Source organism: Equus przewalskii, chromosome 17 (assembly GCF_037783145.1).
Source record: "Equus przewalskii isolate Varuska chromosome 17, EquPr2, whole genome shotgun sequence".
NCBI lineage: Eukaryota > Metazoa > Chordata > Mammalia > Perissodactyla > Equidae > Equus > Equus przewalskii.
Genome location: NC_091847.1, coordinates 58,945,244 through 58,965,130, shown reverse-complemented (window position 1 = coordinate 58,965,130; position 19,887 = coordinate 58,945,244). Strand labels below are relative to the sequence as shown.

The 19,887-nt window shown below is 35.5% G+C and overlaps 1 protein-coding gene across 1 annotated transcript in view; it reads left to right on the top strand.

Annotated features, from left to right (window-relative positions):
* The window catches only part of CERKL (CERK like autophagy regulator), a 112,419-nt gene that overhangs the window by 47,004 nt on the left and 45,528 nt on the right, over window positions 1-19,887 (top strand). The window contains exon 2 of the mRNA XM_070581635.1: window positions 528-770. Within this exon, the coding sequence (XP_070437736.1) occupies window positions 528-770 (243 nt within the window). The remainder of the gene's footprint in view (window positions 1-527; window positions 771-19,887) is intronic.

Below are 19,887 nucleotides of genomic sequence, written 5' to 3'. Positions count from 1 at the left end.
CAGGTGAATCTTTCTGTCTAACCTGGCAGGAGTTCATGTTTCCTAATCAGAGTCATCTTACTCTGCTTCCTTTTGCATGTGTGTTACTTAACCTGGAATGTACGTTACCTTTCCATATTGCCATCAACCACCTGTCATAAACTCACTTCTGTTAGTGAATTCTGTTCTTTCCATTACTTTATTCTGTCCCTATTAGTACCAAGGAGACTCTTGTATGATGCTAATTTATTATTACTGAAATGTTGCTTTCTTTATGTTCTTGGAATTCTCCATATATTGAATATCTTCAGATTCTGAATGTCCTAGGCTTTGTGTGGCAGGGACTCTCTTCCATTTTTCTATTTTTTCATTCTTGGGAAAATAGACCCAATTTTTCTTTACTTACCTCCTATCTTATACAGGGACTGATATAAAGCACAATCAGTAAAATTACAAATGGTAAAGATTTTCTGGGTTTTCACTATTTATGATTTATACATATAAGAATGGACACAGAGGTTTTGATGGAAAATTTAATTTCTTTTCAGGTGATTTCCAGTATGATTTACTATGTAAAGAAGAGTTTATTGAACTCAAGGACATATTCTCTGTCAAACTGAAACGACGTTATTCTGCAAAACAGCAGGGAAGTGGTACTTTATTAGGTATCACACTCTTCATATGTTTGAAAAAGGAACAAAATAAATTACAAGATTCTACACTTGATCTTATTAATTTAAGTGAAGACCACTGTGATATATGGTTTAGACAGTTCAAGAAAATTTTGGCAGGTAAGTACTCCTTATGAGCATTTTTAATGAATCTGGTTTCCTTGATGTAGGTTATTAATCTAAACATGATGTTTTTATGAGTACAGCTACCCTTGATTATGTTGAGGTAGTTTCTCTATTCCTAGTTTTTTGAGTGTTTTCATCGTAAAAGGGTGTTGAATTTTGTCACACACTTTTTCTACGTTAATTGAGATGATCATATAGGTTTTTTTCCTTTCATTCTGTTAATGTGGTGTGCAATATTGATTGATTTTCATATGTTGAACCATCCTTGTATTCCAAGTGAGAATAAATCCCACTTGGTCATGGTATATAACCCTTTTAACATGTTATTGACTTTGATTGTCTGGTCTTTTGTTGAGGATTTTTACATCAATATTCATAAGAGATATTGGTCTGCAGTTTGTTTTCTTGTATCTTTGCATGGCTTTGGTAATCAGGGTAATGCTGGCCTCATAGAATGAGTTAGGAAGCAACCCTTGAGTGATCACTTCCATAAAGAAGCTTTGATAATCTGAAATAATACAGTTCTTAAATAATTTAGTTCACTTGAGAGTTGTTTTTGAAAGCATATTTATTTTTCTATTAATGTCTCTCTTCAGTTTATATTAGAATTTATTTTCCTTCCACCTACACATTGATGGCAAGTGCATATATGTACTGGTTAGCTTGAGAATAATAGTTTTTTGAAGACAATATTTAAGTTGTCTATTTCAGGGTAGATTTTTCTAAAGGTTAATATCCACGGAAAAGAGACCACATTTACTGGCTTGTTATCTCCTAACGAATTTAGTGTATCTGAAATTTCTAAATGGCATTTATATTTTACACACTAAATAAAATGAATGAATACAAGTACAATATGACTTGGATTTCTACAAAGTATCCAGTTAAAATATAATCAAACCAAGTTTTAGAATTGATTTTTTTTTTCTCATAGATTTGTAAACCTTGCTTTCTTTTTAGCTCATTTCTTCTTGTTTGCCAAATTGATCAGGGTAGAGGCAGCTGGTATGTTGATGGCACAGTTTTGGGTAAGATGACACAGGACAGAGATGGGTGCCAGGCAAACAATAGGCATATGTGATGTCAGAACATTTCAGTCCAGGCATCACTGACCAACAAGACTGAGGACACAAGTTGGTCAAGGGTGGCTAATTGATAAAGTTATGCCCATAGAAGAGGTGCTGAAGTGACATATTAAAATTAGGAGACCCTGTTACTAAGTGGCCCCATGCTTCCTTGTTAGCCCCTTCCTTGTTAGCTCCTTCAAGGAGACCTGATTCTTTCAAGAAGGCAGGAAGCTGCAGAAGCCATAGTTTAGTTCATCTCTCTGGAAACATAGAGAATATATGTACTTAACTAAAAATATTACACTTTAACTGTGTCTTTTACAGTATTCTTATTTTAAATCTATGTGAGAAGAGATTAAAAAGTTATAATAAAAATGAAAAATTAATAAGTTCAATTGAATTAAATTTCATTACGTGGCCAGGTACTCATGAGACTTGCATTGGTCTATAAAATAAGAATGTGGCGTTTGATTAGAAGAGCCAAAGCTCTTCCTTCCACTGAAGGTCTGAGGAGATCTTCTCCCATGGGGCTTATGAAGGGCTGGCTGAGTGATGTGAGAGGAAATTTCCTCAGTATGTCTCACCTATGAAACCGATAGCAAGTAGGCAGAAGACATCACAACAGAGCTCAATTTAGTAAAAGCAATTTTGTAGGAGTAGAGAGACTTATCCAAAAAACACACACACACATACACACAAACAAAAAAAGACTATCCAAATATTTTTTCAGCTTAATGAATGATGTTTTGGTTTGGTTTAGGGTTAAAACATAGGCAAATTACAGTGATAAACTACATATCTTGTAGACTATCATCCTCTGGGAATGTTACTTTTTGCACCTTTGATTTTGATAAGAGTTGGAGGCAGAAAAATATATGGGGATATATTCTCTGGCACAGTCCTGGAATCCAGAGTGATTTTGCTGATTAAAAGAAAATAGATTGACTTTTGAAATCAACCAATGCAAATAAACAAATAAGACAGGATTGAAATCATCTATTAAAAATGAAGGAAACTAACTAAGACTGTCTGAATGAATAACTGCTCCATCTCTGCCCCCAGGTGGGCTCAGCAAGTCCTGTAGTGAGAGCCAACTCCTACTTGTCCCCCAACAAAGACAGTTCTGGGTCAGCTTTATGGTACATAATTGAATGGTCGAGGCTCCAAAGCTCTCTACCGAATGTTCCATTACACCAACTCTTCCTTTTTAAGGTTACAATCATAGAACATTCTTCTTGATGTTTCTTTCACTTTCAAATCCACGTGTTCATTAAAGTGCCTATCATCTGAGAGTCAAATACTACAGTTGACTCAAGCCTTATTCTATAAGTGGAGGAGGCCTGTGTCTTTCCCAGTCTTTCTGGAATGAGAGTGATTGCTTACTTTATCCTGGTCCTCTCTGGCTCTTATTTCCATGGAGTTAGGTCTATTTGTGGATTATCTTTCTGTCTCTCACATCCACTGTCCCTATGTTGTGCTCCACTGCATCCGGTTGGGCAGATGGTGATGGTTTATTGGTTTCCAAAAAAATTTTCTAAAGGTCCCCACCCAAGGAGTTTGTGTTTGAAGCAGACTTAAGTTTGAGGGCTGATAGTTAGAAATTTACATCACCAAGATATAAATGACTTTCATTTGAATATTAGACATCACTATTTTAAGTCCAACGACCTTGCTTTTAACTGGTTCTGTGGCAAAACCAGCAGATTTTTTTAAAAAATATTTTTGCATTGAGTTGTTTTGAATGTTGCTTTTAATCAGCAAATGGAATTGTTTTCCTGCCAGCCTTCTTCGTCTTTATCTCTTTTTTTCTCCTGCTAAGAAAAACATGAAAAAGTCATTAAAAGCCTCAACTAGTTGGTCTTTTAGTCTAATTAGCCTAACAATTATAATTTTAGTATATTAAGAGTGATTTTCAAATATGCACATGAATAAGAGCAATGAATAAGATGTCATGAATTTTTGAGGAAAGAAAAAATTGGCAACACTGGAAGGATGAAGAAGGCAACTCTCAAATACTTGAAGTTTTAAGAATAATTGACAAAGAATGACCAGATTAAATGGGCTTTATAAGTATAAAAAAGGAATGTTAGAACTGTTTCAATTTTTATTTGAAAATAATTCCTTTTACATCCCCAATTTTTTTTAACACAGTTGAGCACAGTATCTTTTTTATTGTTAGTAATAGAAAAGTCAGCATTTATTGACTAATAGGCAGTATAAGTTAATTCATCCAACACGCCTTTTATATCAGGCACTGTGTTAAGTGCTGGGAATATGAAAATGAATGAGAGGTAATCCTGTGTAGGACACTCTTGCCCTGGGAGACAGACAAGGAAATTCATATTTAAATGTGTTAAGGTCCACAGTGAAGATATGAAAAGACAGATAGGGATCATAACCATTGCTCAATGATTCAGAAATTCGAATCTTTAAAAAAATGTAATTGATTAAGGCTGATATGTAGTCACTGATAAGCCTAATATGTAGTTATTGTGGTAAAAGTCATTTATCACAGTCTGTGCTGCCTTTTTATACCTGTGATGTAAAGATAAACATACACAAGCTTTAAATATAGCATGTGGGCACACTAGATATGCTCATTTTATTCGATTAGAGTGTCACCCAATTTCTGCACATTTGGGTTTCACTGAAATGGTGAATTGCAAGCTTCTCTGGCCCTGAACCAATCTTTTCTCTAGAAACCATAACCCACACTTTAAAGCATATTCATGGGCTTTCTGACAGGAACCCTCCATAGGAGGACAAAACAAAGTACCCCTCAGGTGATATTCAGGGCCATCAGAAACTGAAAGATTTTATAGGAGTTGAACTGGTTGATCTCCAGTGGCGGACTTAGGGGAAGGCTGTGGAAGAGAAGAAGGTAAATAAAACAAAAGAACGCTAAAACCTTATCCCCAGGTAGCTTGGAAAAGAGTAATGTCATAAACAGATATAGTGAAATCAGGACACTCGTTGATCTGAAAGAAAGACATTCTGTTTTAGACACATTTGAGATATATTACAATATCCTATTGGAGGTGTTTAGCAGGCTGGCATTTTGAGGGTAGTACACGAAGAGGTGAAGAAGAGTTGATGTGATGGGAATAGATGAAAGCTTGCAAGGAAGTATCGTAGAGTTAGAAAAAAAAGCAGAGGGCTTGATACAGAATCTTGGTGGGGGGCAGATACTTGTATATTAAAATAGAGAAGACAAAAAATAGAAGGAATGGTCAAAAAATATATAAGAATCCTTCTAGCATAGAACTATTGAATTTTGTTGTTGTATTTAGGTTTTGCTAATTTCTTTGTAGTTTTTTATAGTTACCCAGAGACAGTTAACAAAGGCATTTTTAGCACATATTTGGTTGAGTTTCTTTGGATCTATTTTTCTGTTTCATTTCTAAGTGTTAATTTCATGAAGTAGGCAAACATAAATGAGCCACATTTAATACATTTTGTCCTTTGAATGTAGCCTGCTCTTAGCTTCTATTTCAACAGCCTCACTCAGTTTTCAGCTATGAAAAATAAAGAAAATGGAAACATTCCTTAAATACTTGTTTTTTATTCCTAAGAAGAGTAATTTTTCCTAGTTTCCCTCTGGATGTTGAACCTGTTTCCCATGTGGTAATAATGTTAGTCTTCGCAGGATGCTTTCCTTGATAGCAAAAACCAGGGCTTCTTAAAACCTTGATTTTGTTTAATATTTGTGTTGTCTTGTATAAGAAAATCATGTCAAAATGTGTTCTTTGGGCTTTTTTTAAATCCAAGCTTATATTATCAGTTATATTATCACGAACTAGGCAGAATTTTTCTTAGCAAGAGAACAGAATGATGTGAAGGTTTATTTGGATTGGCTGCCAAGTGATGTACTTATAAGGAAAAATAAGCTGGAAATCGACATTATAATGATTGTTTTAAAATGAGCAGTTGTTATATGTCAAAAGTATGTTAGCTTCGGACATTTGGTTGTGCACTATTTGAATTGGCAACACTTGTCTCTTTAGGGATAAGTTATTTTCTGCAAGGACATTATGTCTGAAATATGAGTAGTTTCTCTTTTGAAGCACTAAAAGAGGGATATTTAAGGCTTTGTTTTATGACCACTTGAGTTGGACGTTAAAATCATGCATGTCACTTTTGAGTATGTTTTTACTATCAATATATATTCAAATCATGTATAAACTGATTAAATATAAATATCAAAGTCCATTCCTATTGGAAGTACTCTGACCAACAAAGGTCTCGTGATGTGTGCCTGCTGTAGTGGTCTCAAAGCAGACTCTGTGGAGTGTCACCACCCAGTTCCCCAGGACCTGCCTCACTGGGTGGAATTTGCACCTGTTGCTCACGCTTGAGCACGTGTAGCTCTTAGTCAATGTTTTGTATGTAGTAGATCTGAATAAGGCTTTATTTGAACAAAGCTTTCAAAACTAAAACATCTGAAAAATCTCTCATTTAGTCATCCCTAGGGATCATAGCCTATTAGCATATTTTAACCTGTCCTGCCTTTTTCACTCATCTCCAGGAACACAGAAACCTCATGATATTTTTTAGCTACCCAAATATACACTGACTATGGTAACTACAGGTTTTGAACTATCAGAGAATGTCCATGTAATTTTATTCTTTTCAATAAAAGTTACTAAGTACATATTTAAGTGTATTTTTCCTTTATAGAATTTTGTAAGATATTGATTACAAATCAATTTGCAAACAAGAAAAATATATGTTATCAAATCAAAGATTGAAATTGAGTTAAAAAATTAGTGTACTTCAGTCTTGTTTTTGTTCTTTTCTTTGAACTTTGTATTGCTTTCTAGGCTGGATCCTCAGAGGAAAACAGTGAAATTAAACTAGTTTCTATTAAATTCTTAAAGACAAATAGCACTGCTTTGCTTTCCAAAGGATATTAACATGTAAAAAAGGAAATCTTGTTAAACCAAACCTCCAATTTCATCAAATTTGTAACTGAAAATATAGATGTATTGAAACTCATGCAAAGTTTACTTAATAAAGATTAAGAAAAAATACTGTTTGTCTTGAACCTAGACAGTGCCATTTTGACATTTTGAGCCATTTCCACTCCAGCAATTGGCAGTGTGAAAAATTACCATGAGTAAGAGTCTGCAGACATAACAAAATAGAGCGGTAGACCCCCAAGAACTTCATGTGATAGAAAAAGCAGACAATACGAAATAAGGATATTTAAAATGATCGAAGTAAAGAGAAGTTGAAAACATAAAAGAATAGCGTGCAATCAACAAAGGTATCATTTTTCCTCTGACATATGTATGAATTTCATTTTGAAAAATTTCAACTTCCTAAGTCTGAGGATTTAGAGGTTCTGATTAAACAGTCTGGGTGAACCCAGGCATGAGTTTCCTTGAGAGGTCCCTTCAGTGGTTCTGATATGTTGCCAGGGCCAGGAACCACAGACGTTGAAGGTTTGAGCAACATAAATTTAACTTAATAAGAAAATGTAAAACTCTGCACTCCACGCTTACCAAAGGTATCTTTGCAGGGATTAATTATAGCTATATTCTATAGTCTATATTCTTGTTGTTATGTTAAATATTCTTAAAGTTGGCTAATACCTATTCCTGAGCCAGGCAAAGTTATGACGTATTTCTTAAGAGTATTACCTTGGGACTGGTTCAGAAGAGCTTGGTAAAGACTGAGAGAAGCACCAGGATTTCTCTTGTTCCTTCAAGTTTCTTTTCTTGCTAGCATCAGCTCCATCTCATAGCCATTACTCTTTCAGCAGAAGACAAGCTAGAATTAGCTCTTCAGAAGCTATTAATGCGGTTTGTACTTGGGATGAGTGACACAAGGCCATCTTCCCAAGGGCTTCTCACTGGCTTCTGTAGCATTTTTATCCTAAGGGAGGGATATATTTTTGCAAGTAAGTGATTATAATTATATTTTAAAATAATTAATTTGTAGTTTATAGGAGAAAATTTTATTCCTACTTCAGTCACTGACAGAGTACCTTGAGAATAGGAGTTAAGAGGTATATTCATTCTCGAGTTATTTCTGATATGCTTCAAATCCTTTTGCTAAAGTCCTTTTGACTATGTCTTTTGTGTAAGTTTCTTCTCTGGAAAAAAAAACTTCAGTATGCTTTGTCACATTTTATCATGTGATTATATTCACAAGGCTTAATAAAGCCAGTAACATGTTGAATTAAGTTTTCATGCTGTTAAATAAATTAGTTAACATTTTTCCTTTACTGAGTTATAAAGAAGTCATTATTTAAAAAACTTAAATCTTAATGATAATAGCTGACATTTATTAAGCATTTACCCTGTGCCATTTTTGTAAGCAATTTTTATCATCTCATTAAATTCTCGTAATAATGGCATCAAGAACTACAAATATGTTCTCATGTGAAAAGGGGAATAAATTACTTACTTTATGAATTTTGTTGTGAGATTTGAAGAATTAAAATAATATATGATCTAGCAAATAGTAGAATTGAGTAAATTATTTTTATTATTATACTCACCTTTTAGTTTATACATGAGAAAACTAAGGCTTAAAATAGTTTAAAAATTTGCTAATCTGAGGTTAAACAGAGAGTATGTGATGGAGGAGCTGGGAACAAATTGGCATCTGTCTGCATCTGGAGCATGAGCCCTTAACTGATGTGCTGTTGTCTACCAGGTCAGTGATACACTTTATAATTCTTAATAAGTATATTATATTTACTGTACAGTTAAGACTCTATCCTGAAAAAAGGTCTTCAAACACTTTTCTTGTTAGGAAGAAGCTACATCATCTTATTTGAAGATTATCCCCTTCTAGGGTTCTTTTCCAAACATTGTGGTGCAGAGCTCTAGATTCTTGGAGTTCTAAAGCTCCCCCTCAACATTTAGGGTGAGCAGTAATGTTGTAATGGAGTTCTCACTCCTTAAAGAAAAATCCTCCTCATGACGGTCTCCATTATTAATTGAGATTTCTCAAATGCCTTTGAATGAATTGGTCATATACTATGAAAAAGATGGCAGACAGTTCTTTTATTAGCTTAAAGGAATTTTAAAAACACTTATGAACACACTGGTTTAAGAGTGATTTCCAGGCTGTATGTTTAGCAGCGTTTCCTAAGGCAAATCACAAATGCTGCAAGCCTACAGGAGAGATGAAAAGTTGGATCAATCCTTAGATGAGGGTATAATGGATTGTCATTTAACAACTTTTTCACTGGAAAGAAATGAAGTAAAAAGTAATAAAGCAGCTTTCTCACAGTATGCATAAGTAGGGAATACATAATATTTCATATTAAGTGACAAATTATTATTAAGCCCCCTGGCATTCATTAGATTACCATTAATGGTAATGAAATTGTGTGGTATTTATATAGATATTCTATGTAACTCCAGGAATTTTATTATAATCTTGTATGAATATATTTGTTGTTATTGGAGGCAGGTGGGGGGATATTTGCAATGACTACATGTTGAAGCATTGTGATAACGTTTCAAATCAACTATTTTTTTCACCTTATCTGTCATCATTAAGAGAAAACATCTATTTTTTTATTCCTTGAGTGGAAAATTATGTATTTTGAAAAAGTCCATTTTCTGTTTCTCCTAGTTACACACTTTACCTAGTGAGAAGAGAAGAGATGGGAAAGGCGAAGCCTATTTGTGTGCTCATCTTCCTGTGCCCTCTGTGGCATCTAATGCCAGGCCATGTTCTCTCCTACCTCAGTGCCTTCCCATGTGCCAAGTGGCAAAGCTGGGAACTTCCTTCTGTTTAGAATGTTCCTCATCTCTCGTTTGCACAGTGAGGTCCAGTTTGTGGTTCAAGGTCTGGTGTAACCAGCCAATCTTCTGCAAACTGGACCACACAGCAACATCAGGCACTTCCTTTTTCAGGTTTTGTCGCACTTCTCAGACCTCTGATGGAATGCATGGTCTCTTACATTCTAATCGTTGGCTTATATAGGTGATACCTTATTAGGCTGTAAGCTCTTTTGAGCACAAGGATTTTGTAAGCATATGAAATAGGGTTTCACACATAGTAAATACTCAGTAAATGTGTGTTATTATTATTTTATTTCTAACGCTTGCCACAGTGTCTAGCTCAGCAAATGTTGGTGAAGTGAAGTGAATATATTGCTTGTCGGGTGTGGTAGGTATTGTCCTAGCTGATTTTAACATAAACTAAATCGTTGAATCTTTATCACAACACTTTGATTGTGGTCAAGATTTTTTTTAAATCCCCGCCAATAGCTAAGGAAACAGCTCTGAGAGATTGATTGACTTGCTCTGGGTCATGTAGTTATAAAGTGGTGGAACAAAATTCAAACCTAGGCTTTTCAAACTCAAAAATCCACCCATTTTTCATTCCACTACACTGCCTCCCAGTGGAAAGATTTAAAACTTTAATTTTTTTTTTTTAAAGGGTAGCATTGGCTTCTTGAAAGGCAGAGTATACCTGACTATGGTATATATTTGGAACTAAGTATATTATTGTCAAGTATATTAAAATAAAAATTTTGTGGCAGCACTGGAAAAGACACCATCGATGGGCCACGCAGATTGAAGAGTTTCTGGAAGGAGAGAAGCTGATGAGATTGGTTAGCTAGGAAAGCCAGCAAGTGCTAAAACCTTGATATTGGCAAAGGAGAGGGTCTCTGAGGGGACAGGATTTCCTGTTCCTGGAGTTAGGAGCTTCTAGAGTGGAAGATTTAACACAGTCTGAAAGGACATAAGCCCGACCTTTACCAGGGATTTCCTTTCCAAAAGAAAAGGAAAGCGTTATTCTTTAGACACTTCTGAATTGTTTGAATGTCCTATGAAAAATAAAGATTTCCATTTTACAGTACATAACTTCCACGTTTCAACTCCACAAATGGTTGTTTTAAGAATTTTTAAACTGTTCAGCACAGGTATTAATGAATGTGTCAGAAATAAGGTGATTTATTTAGCCCTGACCCACCAGATGGGTGAGAAGGATGGTCTCCCTTGGATAGCATGGCTGAGTCCCCTGTAACATCCTCTTACTTGAATAAATGGGAAAATCCATCATTGCTGGGTTTGTGAATGAGTCATTGTGACTGATGGGAGTTTTATTTGCATAATCTGGGTTGGGTTCCTGATTTTGCCATTTACTTAGCTGTGTACCTTATCTTCATATGTTCTCTGAACCTTTGGCCTCCTATCTGTAAAATGAAGTTGATACTGCCAGTCTTGCTAGTTTATTGCGATACTTAAATATGTAATGTGTGTAAAACAGCAGGAACACAATAAAGGGTAGCTCTTCTTCTTAACACATAGCTTTCCAAGTTTTTATTGTGCTGCTTTAGAATTCACAGTTCCAAATCTTTTAGCCCTCCAAGACTAAGTGTAAGCATCATCTTGGTGTGTTTCACATATACCAACTGATGTTAATTTTCACAACATCCCTAAGACAGGTACTATTATCATTACCATTTTACAGATGGGGAAAAGAAACAGAGAGGCAGAGAATTTGCACAAAGTCACAAAATCGTAAAGTTATGGAACCAGGATTCAAACACAGGCAATTTGGCTCCACAGCTCGTGTTCTTAGCTCAGCACACTATTCTGACATTTTAGAAGTTAGAAGATTTATTCCATAGTCTGTAATGTTGCTTTGAAGAGAATCTAATTTTAACCTGGTGAAGTCTATTAGCTGCTATCTTTGGTATATTGGTCAGATCCTGCCATCCTTATAACTCCTTTCCTGGGTGCATGTGCAATTGGGCATCAAACGTATAAACACTCAAAAAGTGATGGATGCCAACAGAACAGTTGTTTATAGTTTAGACATATGTAATCTGTGTTCTGTATGTTCGAGGGCTGGTTGATTCTAAAATATCATTCTGTATTTGACTTTTAGTTAAAACAACAAAGTTCAGCTCATGCCAATGTCATGCAATTGCTAACATTTTCACGTAGTTGACTTATATATCCATAAGTAATGATTAAAATTGATCTGGCAATTTTAGATCTGTCAGACCAGGAGATGAGAGGAAAAAATTTAAGATGTTTGTCATGAAATCAGCTGAATTGAGAGAGAGAGAGAGAGAGATGACACATTTTTTTTTGCATTGGTGGACGTGAGTGGCTAGAACTGAAATAAAGGAGCATGTTTAGGGAGAAAGATAAGCAGTTTCCTTTTATACAAATTGAATTTCCTTTGAGGTTTAGAGGTGCAGACATTTTGAGGAGCCTCTTAAAGCTGGCTTCCATGTGCTTTCAACCTGTTTCCATCAATTTGGCATTTCTTCACTTTTTGGCACAGCAGGATATTCCAGGTTTATCTTGTACCTTCCCTGCCCAGCCAGGGGATCAGCCATTTCTCTAAGGACCTGTGGTTCGTTTTGGTGGGGAATGGTATTGAGAAGCTGAGATCAGGGTGCTAGGTCTGCACATTGCTCTTAGGATGTTGTAACCTCTAGGCTCTTGCAGCAGACGAAGTGAGGAAATATGGATTGGAAATCAGGAATTCATATTAGTAACTCTAATTCCAATCTAGTTGTACAAGGTTCCTCCTTGTTCCTCTCCTTTCCGTATTTGATCTCCCTTCTTCCATAGTAAGAACTCTGACTCCCAAGAATAACACATTTGTCCATTTGCTCAGTCATATTGTATATGCAAAATAGTTTCAGAGTAGCTGTGACCATACCATTATGAAAAATAACCCTACTAAAATGAGTTCAAAATTTATTGGCAGTTCCTTTTTTGGCCCTCTAAACTGAAAGTGTATATGTCAAGTACTGTGTTCACAAGTTACATGGATCAGCTTTATTTCCTTCATAATAGTTATGTTATTCATCTGAATACAGTTGGCTTTGTTTCTGTTTGTATTCAGTTTTAGGTTTTTTTCTCCATCATCTTCATTGATTTAATTATATTTTTTTGAATATATAAGACGTTAACATGTTTCCAAAAGAAAAACACTTCTTCCTGTATGGTGTCCACCTCATCCCTCTTACAGGAACCGGTTCCATTGGTTTCTGGTTTATCTTACTTATTTTTTTTTTTTTTTGCAAAATTGCCAGATATATGTGTATTTTTTTATTTCTCTTCTTAAAGAAAAAGTAATGTATAAACTTTTGCATTTCTTTTTTCATTTACCTACGTATATTGAAAATCACTCCGTATCACTTCATAGAGAGCTGCATCATTATTTTTTATCAGCTGTGTGAGACTCCATTGTGTGGTTTGCACCACATTTTATTCAATATTTTCTCATATTGGGGCATTTTGATTGTTTCTAAAATCTGCAATCACAAATAATGCTGCAATGAATAATTTTATGCATATTGTATCCTGAAGGTAAATTTATAGAAGTAGACTTCTGGGTTTAAGGGCAAGTGCATGTGTCGCTTTGTAACATATTGATAAGTTCTTTTCCATAGGATTTGTACCATTTTTCATGTTTACCAGCAAAGTATGAAAGTGTCTATTTCCTCACAGCCTTATCAACAGATTCTACTTTCACGCTTTAGAATTTTTCCAATGCGATAGGTGAGAAATGGTGTGTCAATATAGTTTCACTTTGCATTTTTTCAAAATTATAAGTAAAGTTGACATCTTTTCGTGTGTCTAAGGGTCATTTTAATACCTTGTGAATTGTCTTCGTATCATTTGCCCATTTTTCTATAATACATATGGTCTTTTTTTCCCTTCAACTTTTAAAAGTTCTTCGTATATTAGGGATATTTTCCTTTTTTTCTGTGATATATGCTGCAAATATTTTTCTCCTGATAAGCAGTTTCTCTCTTGGCTTTTCTTATAGTGCTTTTGTCATTCAAAGTTTTTATTTTAAAATTTTTATATAGTTAAATTTGCCACTCTTTTTCTTTATTGCATCTGTACGTGAGTCGTAGTAGAAAGCCAGGTTATAGAGAAATTCATCCATGTTTTCTTGTAATACTTATATGGTCTAATTTTAGATCTCTAATTCCATTTGGTTAATCTAGTGGTTAAGATTCAGCATTCTCACCGCCACAGCCTGGGTTCGTTTCCCAGTCAGGGAACCACGTCACCTCTCTGTCAGTTGTCATGCTGTGGTGGCTGTGTGTTGCTGTGATGCTGAAAGCTATGTCACCAGTATTTCAAATACCAGCGGGGTGACCCATGGTGGACAGGTTTCAGTGGAGCTTCCAGATTAAGACAGACTGGGAAGAAGAACCTGGCCATTACTTCCAAAAAAATTGTCCTTGAAAACTCTATGAATAGCAATGGAGCACTGCCTGATGTAGCACCAGAAGATGAGAGGATGGTGGAAAAAGACCAGGCAGAGTCTGCTCTGCTGTACACAAGTCACTATTTTAATGATGCTAATAACAAGTCCATTCTGGGTTTATTTTGTGTGTAGTATAAGTTATAGACCTTATCTTTTCTCCCAAATAGTTATCCAGTTGTTCCAACACCATTTACTAAAAAGTCTATCTTTGTCCCAGAGTTTTGAGATACTATCTTTATCATATACTCAATTGCCATATATTTCTGGGCTTTCTATTCTATTCCACTGGTCTGTCTAGTCACATCTCAGTGTTTCACTTAAAGAGGCTTTGTAGTATGTTTCAATATTTGGTAGGACTAATTCCTCTCATAGATCTTTTTTTTTCCCCAGGGTTTTCTACCTATTTTTGCAGGTTAATATTTAGGTATATACTTGAGTATCAACTTGTCTAGATCTGGAAAGGAAACTTGATATTTTTACTGAGGGCACATTACATTTATAAATAACCTTAGGAAGAACTGACGTCTTGAATCACAACTTGTGTGGTGAAATTTGGTTTCAGACGGCTGCCACCGTCTTCCAAAATGGAAATCCCAAAGCAATATCATTTTGATGGAGCATATCCCTCAGAATTCCTTATCAGTTTCCTTATACTAAATTATTAGGCTTTTGAAAACACATTATTATCATCATGTATAATGCAGGGCTAATTTTATGTAAGTATCAGGCTCCTGAGCCTTTTCATAGGCCTATCTGTGCACTTCCTTATGAAATCCATTTATAGCAAGAATACTGCTGAGTCAGTTTAACTAGCACCTTCCATATCTGACTAGGTTCCTCATCCTCCACCATCATCTGCACCCCACCCCCACCCCGCCAGTGATATCCAGTCACCCTGGCCCGTCTTCAGCAAAGAATGCTGTTAGGTGGGTTTAACCGGAATCCGTTACCTCCGATGTTTCCTCTTAGTAATTTTCCACTAACCCTCGGCCCTCTTCCTTGGCTATAAATTCCCTGTGGCCCGTGCTGTATTCTGAGTTGAGCCTAGTTTTATATGGAGGTCTCTTTCCTCCTATTGCAACAGTCCTGAATAAAATCTCTTTTTAAGCTTTAACTACTGTCCAGCTCAGGTTTTTCTTTGACAACATATATTACAGTGTATAAACATTTTCAAGAATCTTTATTTTTACAATGGAACATCAGTTCTTAGAATACTTAAAACAGCGCAATTTTTTTTGACGCCCTGCAGATAACTAAAAACTCTGTTAAAAGTCACACCTAATTCCTTATATACCATCCAGAAAGGATACTTTTAAAACATTTTCTAACTGATAAAATAATTGAATTAAAACATGTTCATGAAATTATTCTCTAACATTTTCATTATTCCATAGTTTGTGAGGGATTAAATGTACAATTATTTCATCAAATTGGATTTTTATGAAGTTAATCATATTTAAATGCTAATTATTTTAACTAATTCTGGGGTTAACTTCTAGGCAGAACAGGAAAAAAAGAAAACTTTTCTAAATCCAGTAATGTATGTTTCTTTTCAGTCTGGAGTTTTACTTGGGGAAAGTGATACAGTGAAATAGGTCTACTCTATAGCATCTTCCAAAATGAATAAAAGTTCATTTTATCAGGATTATTACAAAAATCTGATAAAAATAAAAGAATGATATATTTGGTTACATTTTCTTTCTTTTTGTCTCTGCTATCCTTTCTGCTTGCTCACTTTTTCTCTCTCTATCTATGTGGTCTTGACTCCTTTTATTATTTAAATCCTGAAGTATTAAGGTGATTATTCTTGGCAACAGGTGATTCTTTCTACTAATTGCTGTTCAGTCAGTTTCAGCTGTTAGAAATAGAGATATGTTTACATTGGTAGGTGGCATGTAAATTTAGAAGTTGTTGGGCCTGTTTGTTACTTTAAAGTGACTACAGCACTGAGATTTTCATCTGTATGTGTAAAGATGCACATCCTTAAACTTTTGCTGATAGTAAAGTGAAATTGATGCATTGCAATATAAATTGCCTAATATAAAATATCTCCACCTTTCAGCTCTGCTGCGAAGTTGTCAAATCTTGTGTGTGAAAAGCTTTTACCATTACTGTTACACATTAACTGGGCACGGTTTAATATTAATAACTCCTGAGAAGTGTGGCTAACTGAGGTTTTATTTCCTGTGTTTGGGTTTTTTCTTTGCAACGATTTGGTTGCTTTCCTGTATAAAATGGTTGTGAGTATACGCAAGACTATGACGAGGTTCTGGGCTCTTAACTTTGATGAACACCATGCCATTTCCATCATGCTGCACTCAAAACAGCACAGATGTGAGTCTGGGAGTGGCGTCCCCACCGCTCTCCTGAGCCTTTGTTTGGAGAACACCCTGATTAACCCCCACCCTTCATGGTTCATTGACTCACTGATAGATCAAGTTTAAACTAGTACATATTAGCACATTTGTTACTAACAGAGGAACAGTTGGCCATTCTGTTTTACATTGCTGGTTCATTGCAAACTGGCGTGTTAAAAAGGTCTATACTCTAGAGTATGAATTGAGAGGTTACCAAAGGACTGAGAGCCAAGTCAGTTGCATATTAATGTTGAATCATAGCTATATTTTAATCTTGGGTTTTCTATTTGGGGGATGCTAATACTATTGTAAAATTATGAATAAATGATCATTATCACTTTGAGATTTGTTTTTTCAAGGAGTTCAGCGGATTTATGTGTCTCAGTATAACTTTCATATTAAACAGTTTGTCATAATTGGATGAGAGAAGAACAAGGTCATGACTGCCTAATGCTTTGTGTTGTCACGTTCTAAAAATGTTTTTCATAGGGTTCTTTGTAGCTGGTGATTTTACATAAATCTTTACAGTGTATTATATTTCTGTAATAATATGGAAATGTTTATTGTTTGGGCCAGAGGGCTAGGATGCACATGTCTGTTTTCTCACAAACAAACTGTCTCCTTTTTATTTAATAAATTAATTAAATTTCTTGAAACTTAAAGGACTTTCTCCTCTTTCTTACCTTCCTAACCTAGTTTTCAGTGTCTCCAAGTGCTTTTCATATTGTTACAGTTCTTTTTAGGAGAGAGGATTTTACCAAGTCATTTGGCAGTCTCCACTGGTGAATTTTGTCTTGGCTTCATCCTCGTTCATGATGCCATCCCTTTGGTCACTGACTTCTTTGCATTTTCCTTTCTCTTGGGAGATGATGAAGCACAAGTGCCCTGAGGGGCTGAGGGACAGCACTCTGAGTCTAAGCCTAGGATAAGACAATCCAGGTTGCTTTTCAAATCCAACTAGTGCTGTGCAGATTAAAGGCAGTTTGTTTCAGTTCCACTCTCTGATTTTATTTATAACTGATGATTTGTTTCTAAAAGGCAAACTGATTTATTTTAGATTCTGAGCAAAAGGGTCAGTGTTCATTTTCATTGCTGCTGTAAAATTTAATTTATTAAAGATTTCACCAGCTCGTAAATATAATTCTTTACTGGTTTTAAGTTTGTAGATATAGTGAGTAAGTATGAGATGGGAATTGAATTACTTCTTATTTTTTAAAAGCTTAGCTTGGCAGCAATAAGAAGTTGTTAACTTTTCCATGCTAAATGTTTCTTTCAAAAAATTGAGGTGTCTATTGTAAAACCTACTTTTGATAAATCTTTGAGTCTTTGTATTTGCCTTAGCCTTTTTGTTTTATTTTAGGAATTAATATAAGTGGTTACATTTCTGGACTTATTTTACATCATGGAAATTTAAAAAGGAAAGCTTGTTGCTTAAATAACTTTTGAAGTATTGATCTTTTTTCTTTAATGCAATTAGAATTGTTGTTTTACAATTTATTTTTATTTATTATTTGGTTTACTTTTAAAAATAATATAATTCAGTATATATATTTATTGGGCATCTACTGGGTGCCAGATACCATTCTAGGAACTAGCAATATAGCAGAGAGCAGAATTGCAAAGTCTTTGACCTCAAGTAGCTTATATTCTAGCGATAGTGGGGTGTCTTAGTCTGTTCAAGCTGCTATAACAAAGTGCTATAGACTGGGTGGCTTACAAACGACAGAAATTTATTTCTCACAGTCCTGGAGTCTGGAAGTTTGAGCTCAGGGTGCCAGTATGGTCGGGTTCTGGTGAGAGCCCTCTTCTTGTTGTGTCTTCACATGGCAGAAAGAGAGCTAGAGAGCCCTCTGGGGTCTCTTTTATGAGTACTAATCCCTTTTGTGAGGGCTCACCCCTCCTCACCTAATTGCCTCCCAAAGGCCCCACTTCCTAATACCTCATACTGGAGATTAGGGTGTCAACATATGAATTTGCTGGGGGAGGAGACATGAATGTTTAGTCCACGAGAAGGAAGAGTTGAAAAAAACAACTATATTTCTATGATGTCAAATGATGATATGTACTACCAGGCAATGAGATGGAAGTATTTACTATTGTACACAGGGTGGTCAAAGCAGCCTTCATTGGCTATTAAATTTCAGAAGAGAGCTGAAAGTAATGGGGAAAGGGAGCCATATGGATCTTGGAGGTGAAAATGTTCCAAGCCCAAAGAACAGTAAGAGTAAAATGTTGAGCAAGAAAGTCATGTGCAGAGTGGAGTCAGCAGGGAGCAAAGCAATGGGAGATGAGGTCACAGAGGCTGCTGCAGGTAAAGCATGAAAGGTCTTGCAAGCTTTGTATGGTTTCCGACTTTTATTCTATAAAAATGGGGAGCCGTTTGGGAGTTTTAAGCAAAGGACTGACACGATATAACTTACTTTTAAAATGAATGTTCTGGCTCCTGAGTGGAGAGTGGACTATGTGAATGGGTAACAGGATTGAAGCAGGAGACCAGTTAAGTAGGTATAATCCAGGCCAGAGACGGTGACTTCAATCAGGGCGGGAGCAGGAGAGGTGGTGGGAAGTGCTCAGACTTTGGATTTGTTTTGGAAGATAGAGCTGGCTGGATTTGTTGATTTAGTGGATATGGGGGATATTATGAGAAAAAAAGTTAAGGATGACACCAAGATCTTTTTACTCTATTAGGAAAAAAATGTTGAACTATAGAAAATATGTAAAAAACGTTATAATGGGCACCTATATTTCTGTCACTTAGATTCTACAGTTCTTAACATTTTTCCATATTTGTTCCAAACATTTTATTCTGTCAACGTGTTTTAAAGTAAATTGTAGACATCATGGCATTTCTCCCAGAAGTAGTTCAGTACGCAGCTCTAAAAACACACATTTTACAAATAGCCAAATATCATTACCCTACCAAATGAATGAACAATAGTTGCTTATTATCATGTAGCACCTAGTCCATATTGAAATTTCCATGTTTTCCAAAATATCTTTTATAGCTTATTTGCATCAGTTAGTGTCCAATCAAGGGTCATTCGCTGAATTCAATAATTTAAACTACAACACTACAATATTGCCCTCCTCATCTTTTTATTGTCTCTGACATTGACTTATGAAAGAGACTCAATTATTTGCCCTGTAGACATTTTAGTGTGCATAAGGAGCACTTAGAGAACCTATTTAAACACGAATTATTGGTCCCCACTCCCAGACATTCTGATTCGGTGGGTCTGGTGTGGGCCTTTCTAATGATTAGCTGCTCAGTGATGCTGGGCTGTCATTCTGGAGACCACACTTTGGGTACTTTGGCACTGCTTTACCGCTATCTGATTGCTTCTTGGTGGTATCTTTTAACTTGTTCTTTTATTCCACATATTTCCTATAAACTGGAGTTTTAATCTGAAAGCTTAATAGATTCATGTTGGAAACTTTGGGCAAGGATACTTCATAAATGGTACCGTG